We start from the raw sequence: 27,247 nt of genomic DNA on the forward strand, positions 1-27,247 counted from the left end.
GACAGTGGGAGAGGTAGGACCTAAACCACTCAAGGACAGGGCCTTGAAGGTTGAGGTGGGAGGACAAGCGGTGGAGGAGGATAGAGTGGTCGACCGTATTGAATGCGGCCGATAGGCCGAGGAGGACGAGGAGGCAGAGGGAACCCTGGTCGCAGATGGTCAAGATGTCATTGGTGACCTTGACCAGGGCGGTTTCTGTGCCATGGGCAGCACGGAAACCCGACTGGAGGGGTTCAAAAAGTGAGTGGGTGGAGAGGAAAGAGCGCAGCTGAGAGGCGACGACTCTTTGAGAACCTTGGACAGGAAGGGGAGGTTGGAGATGGGCCGGTAGCTTGATAGCTGCGACGCATCAAGGGAGGGTTTTTTCAGTATGGGAGTGATGGTGGCAGTTTTGAGGGGAATGGGAACAGAGCCAGAGGAGAGGGACAGGTTAATGGTGTCTGTGAGAAGTGGGGCAAGGAGATGGAGCTGGGAAATAAGGAGTGGAGTGGGGATGGGGTCCAGGGAGCAGGTGGTGGGTTTCAAGGACAGGATGAGTTTGGTGACAGAGGGTGGGGAAATGGGTTTGAAGGTGTGTAGGGGAGGATGTGTAGGAATCAGAGTGTGGGAGGGAAGGGGTGGGTGGTGGGTGGAAGTTGGAGGGGCAGTGACCGCGGAGCAGATTCCCTTGATTTTGGATTCAAGGAAATCCAGCATCTCCTCGCAGTGAAGGTTGGAGGAGATGACCTGCGCGGGGTTGTGGGGGGGATGGAGGAGTCGGGATGTGGTAGAGAACAGAAGCCTCGGGTTGTTCTTCGCTTCTAGGATTATTCTGGAGTAGAAGTTCGACTTGGCCGAGGCTAGAGTGGAGCGGTAGATTTTGAGGAGGTCCAGCCAGATTTGCCGGTGGACTGTTAGTCCAGATTTGAGGCAGGTGCGTTCAGCGGCCCACACCTGGCTCTTCAGTGAGCGGAGGTGGGTGGTGAACCAGGGGGAGGAGCGAGAGTAAGAGACAGTACGGGAGGTGATGGGGGCAAGAGTGTCGAGTGTGGAGGAGAGGGTGTTGTGGAGGAGGGTGAGAGCAGAAGAGGGGTCAGTGAGGGATGAAGGCCAGAGGGAGAGGAGTTCAGAGGACTCCAAGGCAGCGGTTAGGGATTGTGGGGGTAACTTCTTCCAGGGGCGGTAGAAGGTGGTGGTGGGTCTGGTGGAGGTAGGGAGGGGGGTGGACGTGGTGAAGGAGATGAAGTGGTGATCGGAGACGGCCTTATCGGTAATGGTGACATCTGAGACACTGAGGCCCCGGGTGATCTCCAAATTGAGTGGGTGGCCGTGAATGTGAGTGGCGGAGTTGATGTGGAGGGAGAGGTTGAGCGAGGAGAGGAGGCAGGAGAGGTCCGAGGAGATGGAGCAGGAGGGGCTGAAGTGCAGGTTGAAGTCGCCCAGGATGATGAGGCGATCAGAGCAGAGGCAAAGAGATGTTAGGAGGGTAGAAATATCAGAGATGAAGGTGTGAGAGGTTTTAGGGGGCTGGTAGAGGAGGAGGATTTTCAGTGAGAGATGGGAGGGGTGGGAGAGGGTGAGGTGCTCAAAAGAGGAGAAAGAGCCAGAGGAGTAGGGGGATATGGCAAGTGGTGTCCTTGAGATAAGGGCTACACCACCGCCCCGGCGGTTGGGGCGAAGAATGTGGTGGGAGGGTTCTGTGTTTGATGAACTGCAGGGGGCAGGGGAGGGGGAGATGGGGAGGGGGAGAAGCAGGGTTTCCTTGGAACTGAACTGGCTCCAAGGTGACATGATTGGCAATGGAGTTTCAGAGTTAAGTCAACCCACTGTGGAGTTCTTGATCGTGCGGTTCCAGAGCCAAGCAGGTCCGCAATATTCCAGGGCACTGCTGATGACAGCACAGCCGGCCTGGCTCATTGGCAGGACCTGGAAGGACAGACCAGTCACTGGGGGCGGGGACTCTTCCCACTCAGCTCCCGTTAACCCTGCAAGACAAAACCCTAATGGATAGAGTCATCCAAGTTGGATAAGCAGCAAGAAAGTTTGCCAAACAGCACTTTCAATGGCAAGCTATGTCTTTTTAATTAGTTAGACTCCAACAAGGTCCCCAAGCCTTGGCACTTGCTAATCTGCACCAAATACTTACCAGAATTAGGTAAGAAGAATGCTTCACTCCAGGGAGACGGTGCATACTATTCCAATAAATTGTGTTGAAATCCAGGGAGGATATTTACACCTGAAACTGTACTTCTTGCACTGTGTGACTGCAACTGTGTAACCTACAGGGTGTGACTGCCACTGTGTGATTTACACTGTGTGACTGTCACTGTATATTACACTGTGTAACTTACAGTATGTGACTTACATTGTATGATTACACTGTGTGACTTATGCTGTGTGACTTACACTATATGGCCTTCACGGTACAGGAGGTTCTCCAATCAGAACTGCCCTCACTCCTAGACTGGTTATTTGTGCCTTAACAACAGGGACGTTAGCTTATTCTGCAACAGATGATTGATTTTTGTCTCTTCAATTGTTAAATACACAAATGCATAATCTTTCATGTAGGTGCAAGATTGATATGATAAATTGGTATGTGTGATTTGATATCAGCTAGACAATTTTATGACACATCTCACCTTGATGTGGGAAATTGCTTGATCCAAAATGAGTATCAATCAGATTGTCCCTAACCTAGCACACCAATACTAAATAATCTGCAGACAGTCACAGTGTTTTATACCGTGCATGGCTGTAGTATAAATATGTTCCTCACTCCGTCTGAATGGTGAGATTATGCAGTATGCCTCAAACTACAGTTACTCTGGACATTTATTCACTAGCTCATGTTCCTTCTCAAGTTTGCTTTTTTTTTGAAAATATATATTTATTTATAAGTATAATATTTGGTACAACAGAAATCCAAAACAAACACATCTTCTGTTACAATGTTTTTCCCTTTCTCCCGATACAAAAAACATTTCATTGTTTACGGTACCTTCCTTCACCGTACGTAGGTTGTGCACACGGTTTTTGGGACGTTCCCTTTAAAACAGTCAGGAGTCACCCGCAAACACCCTGATAATGTGCACTTGTCGTTTTCAGAAGGCGCCCGATGTGCACTGCACTAGCACATGTTTACCGTACATGCATTTTCAGGACACTCTTTGGTTACATCTCGAGCGTCCTGCTGTACCCTTACGTTTATTTCAGTCAGCTTTGGGTGCTCTTGTGGAGTCCTGTAGCTCAGTGGTTAGAGCACTCGCTTTGCAAGCGAGAGACCTGAGTTCAATTCCAGGCAGGTCAGGGCGAAACCTTGGGCAAGTTTCCTTACTCCACACAGAGCCTAATAATAATCCCTCCAAAACCAAAAACAATAATAAATTGATCATTTTCAATCTACGACTGTTTGTGGGACATTGCTGTGCGCAATTGGCTGCCGCGTTCGCCCACAAATATACAGTCAATTTACTTTACAGTGTGTTTTGTGAAGCGCTTTGGTACGTCCTCCTGACGTGAAAAGCGCTATATCAAATGCAAGGATTATTATTATTATTACCCGGTGGGTGCGGCCCGAGCGGGATGTGTCGGAGTGGCTCCTGCCAGGGTCAGGCTCTATCTGGTCACGGTTGAGACGAACTTCAGCTTGTCCCTCAGTATAGAGTCCTTGATCCTAGCGTGCGCCAGCCTGAGGCAGGCCCTTTCCATCTGTCTCTAGTTTGCTGTTCATGTTCATGTTCTACTAATGTTGCTTCATCATTGGTAGTTGTCCCTTCTGCTACTGTTTCCCGATCGTCTGGAGCTCTCTTTAATCTTGCCATCAGTCATCCCCAAATGACTCACACATTTTGTTAAACACATTGTGACATCTTTTTACATAAATGCACTATGTGACCAAAAATTGTCATTGTTATTCTGGGCTGTCTGAAAACTCTTCAATCAAGGATGATCCATTTTAGGCAGTCCTCATGTGTAGCAACGATTAATTTTTTTCTCTCGGTTACTTATTGGTGAATTTCTTCTAAATAGAAGGAAAAGAAGTAGCATAAACTCAAGGTGGCAGAGAATATTGTAGAACCCACAAGTAATAATAATAATATGAAGAAGAATCCTGGCATTTGGTATAACGCCTATCATGTCAGGAGGATGTCCCAAATGACTTTGTATTTGTGGACAGTCACAGCACCTAATTTGTAGGCAGCAATGTCCCACAAACAGCCCATGAAGTGAATGACAACATTTTATTTGGAGGATTGCTGACCAGGACAAAAGGAGAAACTCCTCTTTTTGAATAGTATCATAGTATCTTTAGCGTCCACCTGAATGGGTCTTCAGTTAAACGTCTCATCCATAGACGGCCCTTCTGTCGACACACTATCTCAGACTATGCAAGACTATGTGAGTTCAAATCCCAATGTGGGCTTGAACCCACAATCTTCTGACTCAGAGGCAAGAGTGCTATCACTGCGCCAGGCTGACACACACAATGAGGAATGTGCTGTAAGGTAATGCTGAATAGTGATGTAGCGTGCTGAAGTGGCTAATGTATGATTTAGAGAAATCAGGAAAAGTTACCAGATTTTTTCCAGATGTCCTAATGCTAGAAGAAAGTGGAGTATCTAATCCTGATTTCCCTTAATTCTGAGAGTGTAAGTTGTAAAAAGTATGTTGTCATTCAGCGTTTGCTGAAATAGGACTCTTATTTCACTGAAACTGTCAGCATTGAACTCTCGCAAAGGAGAAAGATACAGTAGAAAATCCAGACACTTTTAAAACCAGAGTTAATCATGGAACTCTGCTCTGACGTGCCTGGAAGTAGATCACAGTATTGTGCGTCAGTGTGATGTACATCTGGTTACCTGCAGGAATAGCTATTTGCGAATCCAGGTTGTGAATACCTAATTTTCAATGCCAATGGAGTCACATTTTTGGATTAACAACCCATGTGCAAATCTGTGGGTTGGTTTAAACCATGTGCAACTGCTTGTCAGTATCTTTGATTACAGAACATGTCATTGTGCTATCAAAAATCTGGGTTCTGCCACAAACGATGAGTCTGACCGTCATATTAACTCCATTGTCAGAATTTTTATAACAGCAAGGTACCTTAAAACTATATTCACAATTATGCGTTTATTCAGCATTGCTTTCTTAATATAAAAAATATATTAATATCCTCAGATATCCTCAGAGAATATATTTTAAAAATCCTCAGGTTCTCCAGTTACGTGAAATTCCATCTAACATTTAACTTTTAGATAATTTTGTCTGGATAAATAATACCACACAGAATTCTTACATTGAGTTGGAAGTTCTTTTTAAGAACTGCAGAAAAACAACAATTATTCCAATTGAACAATAATAATAATAATAATCCTTGCATTTGATACAGCACCTTATCACATCTTCAAAACGTCTCAAAACGCTTCATAGTATATACTGTAAAGTGTAGTGTCTGTGTATTTTGTGGGAGAAACGCGGCAGACAATTGCACACAGCGGTGTCCCACAAACAGTCGTGGATTGAGTGACCAAATTCCAATCTTTTTAAATTGAATAACAAGTGTGTAACTGCTTACTGCTCAGTAAATAGAGGCATGTGTGTGGACTAAGGAAACCTGCCTAAGGTTTTGTCCCGACCGAGAATCGAACCCGGACCTTCTCGCTTGAGAGAGGAGCGTGCTAAGCACTACGCTACAGGATTCCAATGACTCAGTAAGGGAGGGGGGGAGGAGAGACAGGCACACACACGCCACATCCATATGTATAATGATTAATATTCCTATAGTAAAATCAAAGTGCCTCCAGGTTTCAAGTATTGCCTGCTCTCACACAAGTGTGTGTGTGTTGCCCGGTCCCTAGCACACACACGTGTGCTTTACCTGGTCCCGCACACTTGGGTGTGTGCATGTGCGTTGCTCAGCCGGTCATTAACGAGTCTCCCTGAGCTGTGGTCTTGGGAGTTTCTTCAGCCAATGGTTGTGGGCACCTTCTGGGGTCTGGGCTGGACGTCCACTGGTCTGGGCTGAATGGAGGCTGGGCTGGGCTGGATATCTTCTGGTCGGCAGCACGGGGTGTGGTTCTGACATGTGCTGGTCTGGGATGGATACCTCCTCCTGCCCCTCCCCCTCGCCCTCTCCTCCACGGTCAGCTCTGGTCAGTGCAGTCACCCGCTATGTTCCCAGAGCCTCAGACTGGTGTAAGACTTCACCACAAATTTGCACAATGTTAAAGTTTAAGACAAAACAGTCTTATAAGGACTGAGGCAGTATTTCGGGCCTCTGATGTGAATATAAATATTTTTGGTTTATTGAGGAGAAAAATAGTTTTACTGGTGATTTAGGTAAAGTTTAGTTTGACATGAATAATAATAATTGGATGTTCCAATGCAGGAGAATATTCAAGGTGTTCAGCTGCAGCTTCAAAGAAGCGGGGGTTGCTTTGGCTGACCTATTATAAAAATAAAGTAGAGTATAACGTGGAAGAAGCATTGCATGTTGGCTAATATGTGACAGCACAAAACACTGATTTAAACATCAATACATTTCTACAGTCAATATTCCAGAGTAATCCACCAATTGCTCCCATCTACATGTACCATTTTATCATAGTATGTTCTCCAAGACTGAAATATCTGTCACAATACACTGGACAGGGACCAGATAAGGTTTTAGCATACCCAGAAAAAATCTTACAGACACTCCTAGTTCAAACGGCAATCTGCTTGTTTCTACTCCATCTCAAACCAAGCTGTTGTGCAGCATATAAATGTTAAGCCTGATCCTTCTGGCAAATGTCCTTGTAAATGTTCCTTCAAAGCTGGCACCTTTACATGAAGAAAGTCTTCAGGAGGTCAAGGATACTCCACCGATCAATCATTTTAAAAACAAAATTGTTTTTCATCAATATGTTCTATTTAGTCGAGGGCTGGGCTACTGGTTTGACACAGACATGTGCAAAGCGGAAATGCAAAGCGGAAATCTGTCCAATAAATCCTTTTTACTGCTTGGTCTAAAGTGTGTATCTTAAACTCGAGTCTTCCTGAGATTAAAATGCAAACACAGACTGCATCAATGTAAACTGAGCTCAGACAGATAAACTTCACTATGTTGTTTTCCTTTTTTGGCTTATCACATTATCTCTGAATGCAGACAAACCTATCCACATGTTCAGTGAGCCCAGAGCATGGATTGTGCCCAAATGAATTTGCAGATTGTCCCATACACATATAAAGATTGTATGTTCAAATATTTGTGCTGATCAAAGCCGGGTACATCAGGAAGCTATAATTGGCCTTTGTTGTCCCTGGAGGAAAATCTGCTTCTGGTCATTAATCAGAAAAATCTGTGTTCTCCCCAGCCCCAAATTAAATTAGTACCAATCAACTCAAAGTCCTCAGGCCGAGCTTGCTCAATCAGTAAAAGATTCACCAGATCATGAGATTGGTCTCGATGAAGAGAGCCCTTCAAACCATTCGATCTCATCTCTCCAGAACACCAAGCCCAGCGTCCCCTCATCACTGCGTCAAACTGCTTTTGAAATGATTTTGTGGGTTCTGGCCTGTACCATCTTTCCTGGCTGCCTGTTACAGTTGTTGATTACCCTCTGCATAAAGAAGCACTTCCCGGTATCTCCCCCAAAATCGCCCTTTACAACACTAAACCTATGTCCTCTTGTTCTATTGTCATGGTACATCCTAAAGCATTGATCTGGGTTTACTTTTCAAATTCCATTTCAAATTTTATGTGCCTCGAAGACGTCCTGACTAAGTCATCTTCTCTCAAGACAGAAGAACCCGAGCTTGTTTAGTCATTGCTCATATAGTTTATTCCTCTAATACATTATTTTTTGATTCAGTGGAGCATGGATTTCACCCATTCTTGGCAGATCGCGCTTGAAAATATTGAACTTTAAAAAAAAATTAAAAAACGTAAAATTTATAAACCAAAAAAAAATCAGCTCAAAATAAAATAAAGTAGGCATTGGGACACGACAGGGATAAACCACAGACCTGGAGAGGTATGCTGCCACCTGGTGCGAAAAAGTTAATGCCGATGATAGTTAAGGGATGCTGCAAATATTACCCCAATAATACACAGGAAAATATTGGAGACTACCATTGGCCCTATTAACTTTTAGTTATCCTGATACCTAAATTAAACAATGGAAGACCATTCGTTATTTATAGTCATTAAGTGTATCTTGAAATATTTTACTGAGTTCATTTGTACTTTTAGCACAATATTCAGGTTTGGCTGGCATTTTCACCTACTCCCAGCAGACATAAAATTAATCCCTATTTATTTTATTCAGAGAAAAATATATGTTAAGATGTTGAACAGAAGAATTATTTCTGAATGCTGGCACCATCTGACTATCCTAATACAAGACAAAGCCATGTTGAAGGTTTTTGTCGGTCATTTTCATGGACTGGGGACTCAATATGAGTCATGCTGATGATTTAATAATTGTTCTATTATTATCTTGTTCTGTAGGTGTCTTTAGTGCTGAACAATGGATCCAACTTGTCAGTCCTATTCAGCCCACTGACAGTAAACTACTCTCACACTGAGGAGAGATGTGGTTCTATGGTAACAATTTACCCTACGATTTTCAAAGAGAAAGTTAAAATGTCATTTATTATAAATCATCCTGAGCTTTCTTCTGCCCTTGCTTTGAAAAGTGCCTCGTATTATACATTATTACATGGAATAAGTATTTGGCAAAATGCATACGGGGGTTGATCCATTACTGTCCAGAAATAATTATGCAAAAACTCTCGGGTTGGTTTTAACTTCTTTGTTCCACTTACCTTTAATGAATGCCCTTGTCTGTTTTTTTTTAATACAACTTTCTAGTTCAGTGTATCCATCAATCATAGAATCACTGTTCGGAATTAAATGTTGTTAATATAAACAACATTTATAATACTTATTATTAATAGTTAATATTTATTGCAGTTGCAGGTAAGTAATTTATATTAGGTCATAGTTAGCTTCTGTCTTCAGCAATTCTAATAAACACATTCACTTATCAACATTGAAATTATTATTCCTGTCTCGGTATGCCTCTACATCATCATTATTATTAATAGTAATTATTATTATTATTGTTGTTACTTTTAGGAATAATCATCTTTGGATTCTCAAATATATTAAGAAAAGTAACACTTATTCATATATAACGTGGCAGTGTTATTGGTCCGGCTGATCAATCACTGAAAACCAAGATATTTAAACTACAACAATAATAATATTTGCATTTGATATAGCGCCTTATAACATCTTTGAAACATCTCAAAGCGCTGCACAGAATATACTGTGAAGTAAATTGACTGTATATTTTGTGGACGAAATAACAATAATAATCCTTGCAATTAATATAGCTGCCTATCACATCATGAAAGTCTCAAAGTGCTTCCCAGGATATACTATTAAGTGGTGACTGTGTATTTTGTGGACAAACAAAGCAACCAATTTGCACACATCAGTGTTCCACAAACAGCCATGGAGTAAATGATGAATGTTTTCCAGGGATTGTTTGTCAGAATACCAGGATATCCAGCAAACCTCCCTTCACTTTTCAAATAGTGCCATAGAATCTTTAATATAAACATGATCCTTTGTAACTTTTAGTAACCATTTAAAAAGTTGAAATGCCATTTATTACAAATCATCCTGAGCTCTCCACTGCAATTGCTTTAAAATAAGTCTGGTATTGGAAATTTAAAGGAATAAGCATTTTATTTTCCCTTTCTGCACAATTGTGCAATTGCAAAAGTGGTGCATGGGATATAATCGTATGATCCATCCACCAAAGGCTAGCACACTGATTTCTCTGAAAATACTATTCAGCATTGACACCACCACCTTTGTCACAATAGATGCACCTGAAATTGTGATTTATGTTAAAAACAATTCAACAGATCGGAGCAGAATTGTCCTTATTTAATAAAATATTCTTTGTAATAGTGACTGTAGTTATTACATTTTGTATTCTGACATTTGATAAAGGTTAATATAATTTGTCTTAATAAAAATCACAGTCTGTGCTCACACGAAAAACAAGTCTTATTTGTCATTTCATTGTATTGAATAGATTGCAGTGGAGGATTCAATGATTGACATGAATTTTTCATAACATTTATGCAGGGTTCAAACTGTGTTATATAGGGTTTTGGTCTTCCACAGTAATTGAACTACAACTGACATGAGAGAAATCGATATTGAAGTCATTCAATTAATGAAGTCATTCTGTATCTCTTGTGTTCTTTACTCAATGTGGGGGGAGGGAGGTTTTGCATTAAATTATGACTCTGCTCCTTCTCTGAGGAAATAGACAAACACTGGCAGCTGCATTGAAAAATGCAGACAAAGCTCCTGGAACAAAACATTGATAGATCTATACAGAATGGAGTCCTGTAGTTCATTGGTTAGAGCACTTGCCTTGCAAGCGAGACACTTGGGTTCAATTCCAGGCAGGGCGAAACCTTGGGCAAGTTTCCTTACTCCACACGCCTAATAATAATCCCTCCAAAATAAAACAATAATAAATTGGTCATTTTCAATCCACGACTGTTTGTGGGACACTGCTGTGTGCAATTGGCTGCCGCGTTTCGCCCACAAATATGCAGTCAATTCACTTTACAGTCTATTCTGTGAAGCGCTTTGAGATGTCGAGAAGATGTGAAAAGCGCTACATTAAATGCAAGGACTATTATTATATTACTATACCATGACAGAAGATGTGTTTTACATCCAGTTCAGTGGCAAACAAGCACACATCCTCAGCAATACAAACAAGAATAATTAACACTTACGAAACATGTAGGCAGTCACACAAGAAGGTAGCAGACATTGGCACAAACAAAGTACTTAAGCGTTGGTTTTGGTCCAATATATGCAGTGTTTGGTATTCCAAGAGGATGCAGCATTTGCATTTGAATCCAAGCTTATCTTGGAATATCAAATGACAACTCTGCCACAATGCCTGAGTTTTCCACTCGTTGAGATCTGCCTCTTTTAACCATTTAAGCAACTCAAAATGTAATAGTTTGTCTGCTATTAAAGTAGGCAACCAACAACAACAACAACAAAATTAGATTTTTAAAGCGCCTTTTACATCAGGAGGACATCCCAAAGCGCTGAACAGATAGAGTTTCGGATCCGAGCTGGAGGTCGGGGTCAGGGAGGGTAGATATAATATCAGCGAAATGCGGCAGCCAAATTGCGCATAGCAGTGTCCCACAAACAGTCATAGAATGAAGTGACCAATTTATTGTCTTTTTTCTTGAGGGATTATTATTAGGCATGTGGACTAAGGAAACTTGCCTATGGTTTTGCCCTGCCGGGAGTCAAACCCAGGGCTCTTGCTTGAGGGTCTTGAGATGGGTCTTGAAGGAGGCAAGGGAGGGGGCGAGGCGGAGGGTCTGTGGGATGGAGTTCCAGAGGGTGGGGGCAGAGTGGCAGAAGCCCCACCCGCCAATAGTGGGACGAGCGAGGCCGGGGACGTGAAGCAGCCCGGAGCCCACTAAGCGGAGGGAGCGAGCAGGATGATAGGGGGTTAGGAGGTCGCAGAGATAGTGGGGAGCAAGACAATGGAGCGCTTTGAAGGTGAGGACCAGGATCTTGAACTGTATCCTCTGTGTGATGGGAAGCCAGTGGAGTCGGGCAAGGATGAGGGTGATAGAGTCACGGAGTCTGGTGCAGGAGATGACATGGGCTGATCTGCAGCCTATGGAGGGAGGAGTTGGGGAGGTCGACTACCAATGAGTTTGCATAGTCAAGCCTGGATGTAGTGAAAGCATGTATGAGGGTTTTGGCGGCTTGTAGTGTAATTTAATCTTCACCCTAAATCCCAGGCTTCTATATAAAATGGCAACCTGACTCAGTTGGTAGCACTCATGTCAATTCTCTCTGTCAGTCTCGGTCATCCAGTTCCTGAGCCAACTGGACAAGCTGGAGCTAACAACTCAGAAGTCAGTCATCCTTAGTGCAAGAGCATCATGCTTCCTGTTCTCATATATCCACAGTACACTCGCACTTTAAACTACGCAGCATTTAACCAAGTCACTATAATGCGTTTCCACAAGTGTATGCTAAATAATTGACTCACAACCAGGTTCCTACTTAAATAAGCTAGTTAGATTCATTAAAGCTAATTGTGAAATATAACTAGCAGCACCAACCAGTTTAAATTGAGTTAAAGATGTAGCATCGTTCATTAACGATGAGTTTGCCTACAAAAGATTTCTAAATCTCAGATAGTGGCAGTGGGAAATTACAGTTTCATTAGGTAACAGTCAATTACATTATTTAAAAACTCCAATTAAGCAATTCCTAATTGCTACTTTCATTCAGGTAAGAACAAATGAAAGAACGTACAGTGCGGAGGGAGAGAGAGAGAAAAAACACAGAAGTGGTTAGAGCAGTTAATTGCCTCTGCAACAGAAGAAAATGCTTTTGTCACATCTTTTTCAAAATATCTTTTTCAATAAATGCCCAAAATGTTACTAAGCTGTCAGTTATACTCACATGATCATGTGTATAAATACATTAATGCTTTGTACTGTGGAGCTCAGTGATTGGAGCTCTATAGCTCAATGATTAGAGCACTCGCCTCGCAAGGCGAGAGACCTGGGTTCGATCCCCAGCAGGGCGAAATGTTGGGCAAGTTTCCTTACTCCACACAATCTCTGTCTACCTAGCAGAAGTAGGAACCGGGCTGTTAGCAGATTGGTAGATCGCTTTTCCGGGGATAATAATACCTCAAAAAAAATAATAATAATAATTTGGTCACTCAATCCAAAACTGTTCGTGGGACACTGCTGTGCATAATTGGCTGCCGCGTTTTGCCCACAAATCTACAGTCAATTAACTTTACAGTATATTCTGTGAAGCACTTTGAGATGTCTAGAATACGTGATAAGGCGCTATAACAAATGCAGGGATTATTATTATTATTGTTGTAAATTCTAAAACAAAGTCTCCTCAAAGGAAGACTGAAATAATGGGATGAGAATTATGACAATTATTCTTACGATGGATGCAGAATATTGCAGCAGGTGGCATAATTTTACTTGAAGTCACCAGACATCAATGTAAAATACAATCACGTTTTTGAATCGTTATTTCAAGGTATCTCTTCGTGTCAGCAATTAAATGTATCAAGGTTCCAATTGACATGCTTCAAACCCGCGGTTTAGCATGGGTAAATTTCACCCTTCATAGAATCATAGAATTATGCAGCACAGAAGGAGGCCATTCAGCCCTTCCTGTCTGTACCAGCTCTTTTAAAAGAGCTTCCAAATCAATCCCACTCCCCCGCGCTCTCCCTATAGCCCTGCAAACTTGTCCTCCTCAAATAATTATCTACTTCTCTCTTAAAAGCTGTTATTGAATCGGCTTCCACCACCCTTTCAGGCAATGCATTCCAGATCTGAACAACTCGCTGTGTGAAAAAGTTTCTTCTCACCTCCCCTGTTTCTTTTAACAACTATTTTAAATCAATGTCCTTGGGTTACCGACCCACCCGCCAGTGGTTTCCCATTGTCACCCTATCGAATCTCCTCATAATTTTGAAAGCTTCTGTTAAGTCTCCTGTTAACCTTCTCTGCTCCAAGGAGAATAATCCCAGCTTCTCTAGCTTCTCCTGATAACTGAAGTCCCTCATTCTTGGTACCATCCTGGTAAATCTCCTTTGCACCCTCTCCAATGTCTTGACATCCTTCCTAACGTGTGGTGCCCAGAACTGAACACAGTCTCCAGCTGAGGCCTAACCAGTGTTCTATGAAGGTTCATCATAACTTCCTGACTTTTGTATTCTATGCCCCGATTTATATAGCCTAGTATCCCATATGCTTTTTTAACAGCTTTATCTACCTGTCTGCCATCTTCAAAGATTTACTTATATGAAGCCCCAGATCTCTCTGTTTCTTCACCCCCCTTTAAGATTCTACCATCAGCTCCTATTGCCTCTCCTCATTCTTCCTCACAAAATGCATCACTTCACATTTCTCCAAGTTAAACTTCATCTGCCATGTGTCTGCCCATTTTACTAGTCTGTCTATGTCCTCTTGCTGTCTGCTACTATCCTCCTCACTGTTTACTACGTTTCCTAGCTTAGTATCATTTGCAAACTTGGAAATTGTACTCCTTCTACCCAACTCCCTTGATCCTACGTTTTATTTTGGAAGGTCAGAAATTTGGATCCTTTCAAATCCAGAGTACAAGTGCAAGGCTGCAGCATTGAAATCAAAACTAGCAGCGTTTATTAACCATTGCTCCTTAAATGTTAATGGAATTTATACGTTCACATGATTCTTAGCACATGTGGTCTGTGTTCATGTCTTGAGGGACCCTTCATCCGATATACTTTATTGATGAGTCAGGAGGTAGCCTAATACTCATGATGCACTCATCTGCTCTATGATATAATAATAATAATCTTTGCATTTGATATAACGCCTTATCACGTCATTGATCTGTCTCAAAGGTTTAACAGAATATATTGTAAAGCGGGCGAAACGTGGCAGCCAATTGCACACAGCAGTGTCCCACAAGCAGTCATGTGACCAAATTATTTTGTTTTATTCTTTTTTTTAAGAGATTATTATCCCTGGAAAGCGATCTGGCAATCCAACTTACTGCTAGGTAAACAAGGGCATGTGTGGAGAAGGAAACTAGCCTAAGGTTTCACCCTGCCGGGAACATTGTCTGATTGTCCATTATATTATATCAAGTTAAAATTCACTACACTAAGAACCATGGGTACTTCTATTTTATAAATAGGCAACGCAATCACATATGTACTGAATGGTTTAATTAAGTGTTACCCAGAGTACACCGGCAAATTTTAATAAGCAGCGTTTTCTAGCTGAAGAAAGTAGCTTTTCTCTAACATTTAGCCTCATGTTTCATACAGGGTATTTGAAAAAAATAAAAAATAGTATTTGAAATAATACTGTATTAGAATCATTCATTAAGTGTTCCTGGCCCAAAATTATTTGTTTCAAAAGGTTTCTTACATGTACCAGGACTTTACAATTATTCCCCTCACAATTATTCCCCTAATGCCATTCAATTAAGACAGCCTTAACAGCAGTATCACTGTGATGCTACACATAAGAAAGATTTTTTTTAAAACAAAGCTCTAATGATGTGGGAGAGCTCACAGATTGTTTTACTTTTTTTCAAATATTTCTCTTTAATACTGCCCCCAGTTGTTATGAAAACACTCGGCTGGGATCTCATTACTGAGTACAATACTTCAACTGAGTCCCTGGTGAAAATTGATCATTTCAAATATAAATCAAATTAGGCACTAAATAACAATAGGAAAGAAATAATCCTTACACTTAATATAGCCCCTTTCATGTCGGAAGAATGTCTCAAATTGATTCATAGGATATACTGCAAAGTATAGTGACCCCACTCTCCCACTGGCTCGGATCATGCTCCACTTGAGGAGGTGCTATTACAAATGCAAGTTGTTGCATTTAATGGGCTGAAAGTCATAAATCTGGTGGTTGTAAGATTCCTTCCTAAGTGAAGTTGTTGTTGAAGTTGTTGTTTTATTTTGCAAGCGAAGTTAGTTTCTCACGATTTTTCTCTCCTTTCCTGATGGCAATGCTGTAGCATGGTTCCACCAGCACTAATGACTCTCCTGTACACTTCCCAAGTGACCATTTTTTCCGCGTGAGTCTGGATATGAAGGGTCAGCAGTCTCTTTACTCATGAAGGACATCAAAGACAAGGCTGTTTCTGTCCTCAGCCAACAACACTGCACAAATTAATAAGAACATAAGAACATAAGAATTAGGAGCAGGAGTAGGCCATTCGGCCCCTCGAGCCTGCCCCGCTATTTGATAAGATCATGGCTGATCTTCAGAACTAACACTAATTACCTGCTCGATCCCCATATCCCCTAATCCCTCTATTTTTTAAAAATCTATCAGTCTCAGCCTTAATGTCAGTATGTAAGAGCAGGCTGATTTCTCCGCCTCCTTATCCAAACATATTGAGGTTTAATCTAACAGTCTTCCTAATGTTTATTTGCTGTTGTGAAATGCCATGGAATAAATATTAATCAATTGTATAGAAGTAATAATTTTTATTCTAGATTTAGGGTTCAATTTCTGTTTAATGCATTCAGGATGAAAGGAAAAGTCCACCCTATAATTGTTTTCATTTCAATATCATTAACCTGCAACCTAAACGTGTGTCAGCCTGGCTTTGTTGGGAGCACCTCCGCTTCAAAGTCAGAAGATTGTGGGTTACAGCCCTATGTCCAGACATAGAACTATCAGCCTAAAAACAGATTGCAATACAGTCCAGGGGAGGTGCTGTTTTGTTCGAGGTGCTGTCCTTCGGAAGAGATGTTAAATAGCAGTCTGCTTGCCTGTTCAGTTGGATGTTAAAGACCCCATAACCGTGTTTTGTAGGTGCACCAGTTTGCGCACAGCAATGTCAGCCATGGAGTGGGGTGGGGGGCAACCAATTTTATTTGCTGGATTTGTCCTCCAGGACACGGGGAGAAACCTTTCGAATAATGCCATGGGATCTTTAACCTTCACCTGAACAGGCAGACGAGACCTCGGGTTAAAGTATCATCTGAATGACGGCACCTCCGACAATGCAGCCTAACCCCAGCACTGCAGTGACAATTTTGACTTTATGATTCCAAGTCCTGAGGTGGGACTTGAACTCATAACCTTCTGACACAGAGGTGAGAGTGCTTCCACTGTGCCAGGCTGACAGCATTTATACCCACTGTAATAAAAACAAGCAGTGATGCCTTAGCTATGCGCTTGTGTAAAATTACTGAGTAGATAAATAATTGACTGACAAAATATTTGAATGTCAATATAAAAGTAACCAGATATCATTTATGTTGTTGTTCTCCATAGGATTATACTCTGACAATGTACTTTCAGCAGTCCTGGAGAGACAAGAGGCTGTCTTATTCTGGAATACCTTTGAACCTCACTCTAGACAACAGGGTGGCTGACCAGCTCTGGGTGCCTGATACCTACTTCATTAATGACAAGAAATCCTTTGTGCATGGAGTTACAGTGAAGAACCGTATGATTCGACTACATCCTGACGGAACAGTTCTTTATGGCTTGAGGTTTGTATTAATTACAGCTGGAGAATAGAATGAAAAGGTTACTGGCTTGAATGTCAGCGTGGGGCTAAAGGTTTCCGTGCAATCTGCCCACTGCCATAACATGACGCTTCTGTTCTTTAACTTTCTTTTCCCCTGGAGACTGTTGCGCTCAGCAGGGAATATAATGTTAATGCAGTAACATGAAACAGTTTCCCCTTTTGAGCATCCAAAGTCAGTATCCAGCATTCTTGTGCCTAAAATAATACAACGACGGATGAAAAATTAAGCCTACTCTGCTCCATCCATAGCTCAGTTGAGCATCCTGTTGTGGCTCAGTGAGTTAGTGAATTTAGCATCAAATTAAGAGTACTTTTGTGCTTTGAACCCATGCCCACTTGGGAGATGGACTGTAACTCTTCACACTCATTTCATGTAGGAATCTTACAACCACCAGATTTAGGAGACTTTCATTCCATTAATCGGGGATGAAATAAAAATATTAGGTTACCAATTCACCAGGCCTCCCAGTTTCTGATTCTAATGTTTTAAAAACAAATTCTCTTTATTTTTTCTCCACCCCTCAATATTTGCCTTCTCACCCTTTTCTTTATCCAGGTATGACCTTGCCATACTCTGGCTAACAACTGTTTCCATTCCTACACCAATCTAATAATAATAATCCTTGCATTCGATATAACGCCTTATCACATTGAGACATCTCAAAGTGCTTCACAGGATATAAAAGTGCTTCACAGGATGTAAAGTGGATTGACAGTATTTTGTGGGCGAAGAATGGCAGCCAGTTGTGCACAGCAGTGTCCCAGGGAGTGAGTGACCATTTTTTTTTATCTTGGGAGATTGTTGGCCAGGACACCAGGAGAAACTCCCTTCTCTTTTTGAATCTTTAACATAACATCCACCCGAACAGGTAGATGGGGCCTCAGTTTAACATCTCATCCAAAGGACAACCCCTACACAACGCAACGTGCAGCGATCCTATAAGGAGGCACAATAAATATGCCAGTGGCTTGGGAGGATTCACTCCTTCCATCCTGTGCAAAACCATTTGCACTCCACAGAAGGCACAGCAGAGGGTGAGAACACATTGTGTGGAGATATTAAGGAACAGAAATGGCACTCAGTGGGAAACTTTATTGGATATCCATTGCAGAGTGGTACTTCCAATTTCAATTCCAAATGGAATTTTGTGTTTATTTAACTTAATTTGCTTTGGCGTTCTCTATTTTCTGCCTTTACTTGAAAAGTCGCACCTGTTTAAAAAATTGAATGATAGCAAGCAGGAATACAGGACGGAACAGGTATTTGTACAGGAGGTCAGTAAACATGGGATTTTTTTTAATATAACGGGGCAATGAACACAGGATAATTGAATATTTCCATAAGATGACAGATAATACAAGATAATGAGATGTTTTGTATAAGAGAACAATAAATGAAAATGTGCGCTTTTGTTGACTGTCAAGCTTCCATTGTCTTCAGTGAGAAATTGGTAATGAATACTGTATTATATTATTGTGATGAAATGTAATTAATCCTTTTCTGTGATTCTAAAGTGACATCCCCTTTAAAAGCAGGTGAACATAATGAGAAAGAAAACTGCAGTTGAGCAGTGGTAACTAGCTTATGTATACGGTACATTCAAGAAACATAACGTTACCACATCCATTAAATCCTCGATTCTCTGATACTAATACTTTCAAATTATCTTTCCCAAATAACTGAAAAGAGACTTGACAGAGTTTCATCCAATGCTGTGGGCGTGTTCCGCATTAAACTTTCTATGCAGGGCTCAGTTCAGCCTGAAGTTCAGGCATGTTGTGCAGCATGTCTGTGTGTGGTCGGGTGGTGTAACAATGAACCAGTTCAGTTCTTTGAATCCGCCATGGATTTGTTACAGGAAATGTTATCAAGTTCACAGAGGACATCTAATCTGTCAGAAGGAGAGATGTGTTCATCTTGTGGAAATTTATGTGCAATAAAAGGGTAGCCACAGAGCACAGTACCACAGGAATGAACTTGATATACTGCGGCAAAGAGAGGTGAGTTTAATGGCCCATTAATGAATTCCCACCTCTCTCATTATCATGAGGCTTTTGGGTGCCACAAAGGAATATAAATTATTAGATGCATAATCTGTACTAATATTCTACAACCTTAAAGACTCCAGAGGGAAAGTGAAACCATAACAACAATCTGTCAGGAAAGTGTTAAGGATAGAAAGCAAAGGTGACCGATTATAGAATAGAAACAGATAGAGAAGTGTAGAAATGTAGATTTTTATCAAAAACTTTAAGGGATTCAGAGGCCCCCGCTAATCTCGCCTCATGACTTTTTATGCTTCCCTTATAATTAACAAAGAGAATATGTTTCAATTCATTCCTCTTGTACTGACAGTTAGATTGCTTAGTCATGTCATTTATGGTGAATGTGTTTATGCTTCTTTCTTCTAAATTTTTAATACACATGCAACATATTTCTGCTGTGCGCAATTGGCTGCCATGATTCGCCCACAAATATACAGTCAATTCACTTTACAGTATATTCTGTGAAGCACTTTGAGATGTCTTGAAGAAGTGAAAAGCGCTATATCAAATGCAAGGATTATTATCTTATTATATTTGAATAACATAGAATAAATGGGGTAAATTTTGCAGTATTTCTTACTGGATTTCTTAATTTTTTTTTGTTGGGACTCCTAGTAAGTGGAGCTATATCACACGTGTCAATCCAACTTCAAGAAATACCAGTCTGAAATTTAGTTGGAGTGACATTGCCAGGAGTCATCATCATGGATGTGTTAAGTACCTCAAAATTAACCCCACAGATTAAGATATAAGAAGGTTTATGAGACGATCGCGGGACATATTAAACAGGGTCACTCAAACCTACAATAAGTAGGTAACAAAAAAGTGTAAGAACCTGACTAAAGAGGATCATCAGTCCTGGCCCCGGGCTGAGAAGAAAGAAAGGTAAACACATTCACCAGAAATGACATGATTAAGCAATCTAAATGTCAGTACAAGAGGAACAAACACATTTTCTCTGTTAATTATAAGGGAGGCACAGTAAGTCATGGGGATGGATTGGCAGGGGATTCTGAATCCCTGATAGTTTTTGTGAAAAATCATCAAAAATGAACTTGAAAATCAATGCCATAGTTTTTAGTATTATCAGCACTAAAGGTGCAGACGTGCAAAACGTAAAATGCAGCCAATTTAAAGTACAAATCCATGCTTAAACCATAGATACAGGTTTGCACAGAGTGAAATCTTATTACACTCTTGTTATATTTCTGACAGCACACAAGCACCAAATCTTAGATGGTTAATTAATGATATTATATTATATTATTATATTATACAGCAGTCCTCAGTGAAGGCGATGCATCAAATTCAAGTTAACCTTTTTACTAACTATAGTGCACTGATGGCTGATGTGTCTCTTATTTACTTTTGATATGAATAAATTAGTAGAATAAACAAAGCCTTGGATACTTGGATTATGAAACTCGTACAGAAAAATGTCATCAGCATTAATGCTTTGATGTGCGCTTGGGATGCCCTCCCGACGTGAAAGCCTCTACACAAATGTAATATTGTTGTTGTTGTTATACGGGTTCTCCTTACTCCATGCTCACAGAATAAACTGTGTCTCTTAATCTGCATCATGTTGTGTTCTGTGATGGCACTTCATTTAAAACACCCCTGGACCAGGCAATAATTACGACAGGCCTTGGAATGTATTTCTCACCAGGTGTTAATCCAATGATAAGTAGCACATCACACTGTACAATTTTCAATGGATATAAATGTTTTATAAAAAAAGGTTAAAGTAAAAATGGCTCTATTGTGATGCAAGGACAGATTTTAAGTGATTATCAGATACTTTATCATTAATCCCAAACATTACACATTTCTAACTGGGTTAATTTTAAAGATTGACCAAGAGTATTCAAAAAGCATAAAAAATGTGTTAAGCTTGCAAATGCTTATCAGAATTCATAAGATTTGTAACACTGATACATAAGTAGCAAGTATTACAACCTGTGTTAAATATCTATTGTATATTGACGATTGCACTGGGGTCTAATTTGTTCATTGGGCTAACAGCCTCAATGAAAATTTGCGCAAATGCAAAAAGAGAATTAGAGTTGTCTTTAATGATAAAAATAATAACCAATGACAGGAATTACAGGTGGTTATATAATTAAGGGAACCTGTACACTTAGCAAATGATGAACCCAACTCGTGAAGTGTATGACCTAAAGAAAGGCACTGCCAGGCTAAACAACAAACAACAAAATTACATTTGTAAAGCGTCTTTCACATCGGGAGGACGTTCCAAGGCATTGAATAGTCAGGGATCAGGACCCAAGCATGGCGAGGCCAGGGTTGGGATGAGAGAGCGCAGAGAGGTAGGAGGGCGACTAAAGGCATGATCAAAAAGGAGGGCCTTGAGTCGTGTCTTGAAGCAGGTTGATAGGGGGCTAGCAAGTCAGAGAGATAGGAGGGGGCAAGGCCATGGAGGACCTTGAAGGTGAGGACGAGGATTTTGAAATCTATCCTCTGGGGGATGGGGAGCCAGTGGAGCCAGGCGAGGGTGGGAGTCATGGGAATCACGGGGCCTGGTGAGGGAGAGAACACAAGCTGCAGAGTTCTGGATGATCTGCAGCTTGTGGAGGGAAGAGTTGGGGAGACCGACAAGGAGGGAGTTTCCATAGTCAAGCCTTGAGGTGACGAATGCATGTATGAGCTTTTGGCGGCCTGATAGGTGAGAGAGTGGCGGAGTCGGGCAATGTTGCGGAGGTGGGGGAAGGCAGAGCGGGCCATGGCACGGATAGGGGGAGAAAGGACAGTTGAGGGTCGAACAAGATGCTTAGGTTCCTGACTGGCCTGGTGAGGTGGAGTGTGTAACCATGCATGCTGCTGCTGCCAATGCCTGAGGTGCAGAGGTCCTGGCGCGAGTCAATCAGGAGGGCCTCAGTCTTGCTGAGATTCAGCTGTAGAAAGTTGGCTCTCATCCAGGACTTCATGTCTGGCAGACAATCTGTTAGGACGTCAGTTGTCCTAGAATCAAGAGTGGAGACAGAGAGATAGAGTTGGGTGTCATCCGCGTACATGTGGAAGGTGACCCCATGTCTGCAGATAAAGGCTTTCAATGTGTACCCCTTTAGTAGAAGATAAACAGTTGGGTAAATTTGTGCTTTGCTTTCAGAATTAGCTTTGTATGGTTTCAAGTCTGACTCAAGTTAAAGTGCGAATATCTGTTACCCGTGCATGGTGACTTAGTGACGGAGTTCCAGTTGGGGGCAACAACATAGTGGCTGAAGGCTCAACTGCTGATGGTGGAGAAGAGGGGACAAGGAACATAGTGTAGAATGAAGTTATCAGGCGGAAAAGGGAGACAGGTGACCGAGGCTGCAGAACAACAACAACAACAACAACAACAAGATTCCATTTATAAAGCGCCTTTCACGTCAGGAGGACGTCCCAAGGCGCTGCACAGTTGGGTCATGAAAGTCACAGAAGTAGGGATGCATAAGGATGTGTAGAGATTTGTAGGTGAAAGTGAGGATATTGAAGTCAATCTTTGGAGCCTGGCAAGAATGGAGTTGATGCACAAACCTTGAGCGGAGAAAGCTATTAGCAGCCAAATTTTGTGGTTGGAGTTTGTGATTAGATAGTGTATAATAGTAATAGTGGGTAATTGCAGAAGTCAATTCTCAAGGTAATAATAGTAATCCTTGCATTTGGTATTGTTCCTTATCATGTCGAAAGGATTTCTCAAAGTGCTCCACTGGATTTACGGTGAAATGATTGATTGTGTATTTGTAGGCATTCGTAAGCAAAAGCGCAGCTAATTGCACACAGCAATATCCCACATACAGCCATGAAATAAATGTCCAATTTTATTTGGGGGTTTGTTGGCCTGGACACCGGGAGAAACTTGCTTCTCTTTTCGAATAGTGCCATGAGATCTTTAACCTTCACCTGAACAGGCATGCGGGACTTCAGTTTAACATCGCATCTGAAGGAAGAGCTTTGGATAAAGGCATGGATAAGCATTTTGACCACATTGGGCAAAAGGTAGGACAGAAGTAAAGAAAAGTGGTCTTTATCAGAGACCTGCTGTAAGAAGGAGAGTTGAGGATCGAACTAAACACTGAGGCTATGTTTCTTTCGAAGTGTTTCACAGGATTTACTGTAGAGCGTAATGAATGTATTTTGTAGGCGAACACATCAGCCAATTTTCGCAATACAATTCTTCACTAGGAGACTGTTTGCCAAGACACCAGGTGAAATTCCGTTCTCTTGTCAAATAGTGTCATGGGAGTTTTATCCATCTAGACAGGCAGACAAGACCTCAGTTTAACATGTCAACCAAGGAAGGCACCTCTAACCAAACAGCATTGGTTTGCATAGCTAGCCTAGACTGTAAGTTCAAAGTTCCAACATGGGGCTGGAACTCACAACTTTCTTATTCAGAGACAGGAGTACTACAACTGAGCCAGGCTGACATCTAAGGTTGAGGTAAGGTTGAGGTAAGGTTGCCCAGAGGAAAGGAGACATTGGCAGGATAGCCAAAAAGAATGGCTCCTGTTTTGTTGACATTAAGTTGATCCAGATTTGATATTGACAGGCAGGTGGTCAGAACATCAATGGATGTGGATTCAAGGGTGGAAGAACAGATATGGATTTGTATGTCATCAGTATACATGTGGATATTTCTGCAAATGATGTGGGTCAAGAGTCAAATGCTAATGACTAACTGAATGATATTTCATTACTGCAGCTATGCCAGGTATTTAAATTCCTTTTCTGTGCTCATATCTCTGTGTATTGCACATAAGCAGTGTGGATGTGTACAAAGACTTAGAGACAATCAATATGTTGGAGATACCATTTTAAACAGCATGCAGGAGCTCCAGTTAAACAACTAATTAATTTTATTGCCCACGGATAGAAATAAATCAGAAAGAATGTGTAAGTGATTCATTTGCTGCACATTATTATTCTCCTGGATAGTCAAGTAGTGCTACGTTCAGTTCTTAATAATGCAGCCGTTTGTTCTTCCACTCTCTGGCAGCTACCTGTCATGGTGATAAGTATCACTGATATCTTGTCAAAGGTATAGCTGGTCCAGTTATTTTCCTGTCTCTGTTCAACATTCACATTTAATCAAAGGAACCTTTGCTTCACATCATTTGTTCATTGTCCTCTTTATACCCATCATTTGTCAGTTTCCCTATCAAAAATAGAAATCACTGTTTTTAATATTTATGTTTTTATAAAAGGATTTCTCTACAGCTATCTATAAACAACTACAGTGAACTGTTCACTGTATCCATGGGGTAAGTTTAGTGAGTTCTCAGGCAACCCAGCCACTAGATGGAAGTGATTTATATGGTGGGATATATTCTCTTGTTCCTTCTCCACATCAATTACATTTTTTATTTCTACAACCCGACTCATACTGTTGACAGGGGCGGATCAAGAAGTTCATGGGGCGAGGGGACCCGTGAAATGTTAAAAGTATTTTTAACAAAAAAGGTTTTTCTTTTTAAAAAATTATGAAATGTTAAACTTGTTGAAAACCAAGAGTGAAATGTTAAAATAACAACTATATTTCCAGTTCTAAAAACTTAAAAAGAATGTATAAACATATACACAAAGTGTTTACTGAATGTATTCAAAACAGATTCACAATGAAGAAAATAGTCTGCATGGGTTTTTTCTGATAAATGTATCTACAACTTGATCAACATCTATATTCATGGATGCTTCACATATATTTGAATTTCCTGCTGTCTGTAAAGACACTGGTATCCCTATGTCAACATCATTATAGACAGTGGAAAATTCTAAATAATAAATTTCAAAAAAACTCTGTATCTCTATCGACCAGAGCCTCTGTCTGTCTGTGTCATTTGCCGAGATGGACAGACAGAAGCTCCCATGGATAAAGAGAGGCCATTAAAAAAAATACCTTTACCTTACCTTTACCATTGGCCTCAAATTGAGGACAACGGTAAATGTAGGCATTGGAACTTTATCTCTGTGAAAAATGACTTAATGTTAAAGTGAATGCTTTGGTCTTGGAGGGCCAAGCCTCCTTTTGCCCCCCCCACCACCCCGATCTGACCGTGGATGATTCCACTCTCTGCATAGTTTCCTTCAGATAACTCAACTATAAGGGTTAATTTAATTTACATTTGTGACCCTGTGGGGAAGTAAGGACTAACACAAACGTTGTACAATTAATCAAGGTTTATTAATTCAGATTAATAATGCTTATAAGTAATTAAACTTATAATTTAGTAATTTAAGGCAGGGCGAAACCTTGGGCAAGTTTCCTTACTCCACACGCCTAATAATAATCCCTCCAAAAAAACAAAACAATAATAAATTGGTCATTTTCAATCCACGACTGTTTGTGGGACATTGCTGTGTGCAATTGGCTGCCGGATTCGCCCACAAATATACAGTCAATTCACTTTACAGTAAAGCGCTTTGGGACGTCCTCCCGACGTGAAAAGCGCGATATCAAATGCAAGGATTATTATTATTATTATTAAAAGAATACATCCAATTATGCTTACGTATCCACGTATACTGTAGTTCACAACAATTTAAACTGACCAAACCAAACGCTGCGGGAGAGATAGAGGAGCAATATCCAATTTAATCCAAATATATTTCCATGAAAAGGTAACCAAGTATTGTTGTACGGTTTCCAGTTCAATATTACCCAAAAGTATCCAAGTATTATTGTACATTTAGTATTGTTTAAATGGTAATCTTCATCTTCATTCTTTAGAAGCTAGAATATGGTTCGTGACTCCAAGTTCCAATTTCTTCCTTCTCTCTTTCGAATCGATCTCCATTTATCCTGTTGATTAGTTGACCTTTCACCTTTTGTCTTTTGCAAGATGGTTCCTTTATAAAAATAAATACAACATAGCTCTTTCCAGCTGCAGACCATGTTTCCATGAGAAAATGACTGATAAGGAATGAAAACAGTTTGTTTTTCATAAATAGTCTTTTGTTTCTCCTCCTTGAACAAGGATCTTCTTCGAAGCTAGTCACAACCCCTCATATGAGATTGATCATGTTTCAAATATATATATATAAAAACATCGCAAATATAATTCGAAATATTATTTAACACATTATTTACAGAAATTTTACACAACTCAATGTACACAAACTTCACTCCTCTTTCACTGCAGTGGGAATGTAATGACATGTTGACCCTCCCTTGCCTACTTCAAGACCCATCTCAAGACCCTCCTCTTTAACCATGCCTTCGATCACTCTGCTTCCCCCCCTGCCCTCCACACTCCCCGATCCCGACCCCCAGCTCGGGTCCGAAAATCTGTCTGTCCAGAACCTTGGGACATCTTCCCGACGTGAAAGGCGCTTTACAAATGTAATTTTGTTGTTCTTTGTGCCCTTTATTGGGCAGAAGGGTCAAATCTTTCCTTTTTTTAAAAACAAAGTGTCGGTTGCAATACTTGAGAACAAGAAATGTGTATTGAACATGTGCTGAAACATTTAATTTCTCCATCTATTCCTAAACACTGGAGTACACTGCAGTGACCACACCTGCTTCCCCCCGCCCCCAGCCCTCCCCCCCCAAAGACAATATCAGCAAAGTTGGGTCCAAAGACCAGTTCCAAGATTTATGTGCCTCATCCCCAGTTTCTTTGCATTCCTTGAAATGTCAGTATCGGAATGCCAGACAGAGGGGCAGAAATTCCACCTCACTTTAGACTTCGACTTTTTTCTTAGCATTTTGGAATGTGCAAATTTTGAACATTTCTTAAATTTATGAGAAGAACTACCTTCAAAATTAAAACCGATTTTAAGAATGTCAAGATTTGTGCATTCAGAAATTGAAGAAAAACATCTAAGTACAAACCCAAGTGGAATTGTTCCCCAAACTAGTCAGGTGCAAGTAAAATTGCTCATTCACTTCAGGGTGGACTATTGCTGTGTGCAAAGTGCAAAATGAATTGGCCTGTTTGAATAATCTTGGCTAAGATAATATTAAGCCACATGCATTATCAAAGTTTATAAACTACTTGAGATATTCTGATACACATCAACTACTAAAACCTAAATCAAAAGCAATAATGA

General features: G+C 40.9%; 1 protein-coding gene across 2 annotated transcripts in view; it reads left to right on the forward strand.

Annotated features, from left to right (window-relative positions):
• Positions 1–27,247, forward strand: part of LOC103178136 (gamma-aminobutyric acid type A receptor subunit beta1) — a 176,580-nt gene that overhangs the window by 87,652 nt on the left and 61,681 nt on the right. For both annotated transcript variants that reach the window (XM_007892704.2, XM_007892705.2), the window contains exon 4: positions 16,888–17,108. In XM_007892704.2, the coding sequence (XP_007890895.1) occupies positions 16,888–17,108 (221 nt within the window). The remainder of the gene's footprint in view (positions 1–16,887; positions 17,109–27,247) is intronic.

Source organism: Callorhinchus milii, unplaced genomic scaffold (genome assembly GCF_018977255.1).
Source record: "Callorhinchus milii isolate IMCB2004 unplaced genomic scaffold, IMCB_Cmil_1.0 Scaffold1, whole genome shotgun sequence".
In the NCBI taxonomy this organism is placed as follows: domain Eukaryota; kingdom Metazoa; phylum Chordata; class Chondrichthyes; order Chimaeriformes; family Callorhinchidae; genus Callorhinchus; species Callorhinchus milii.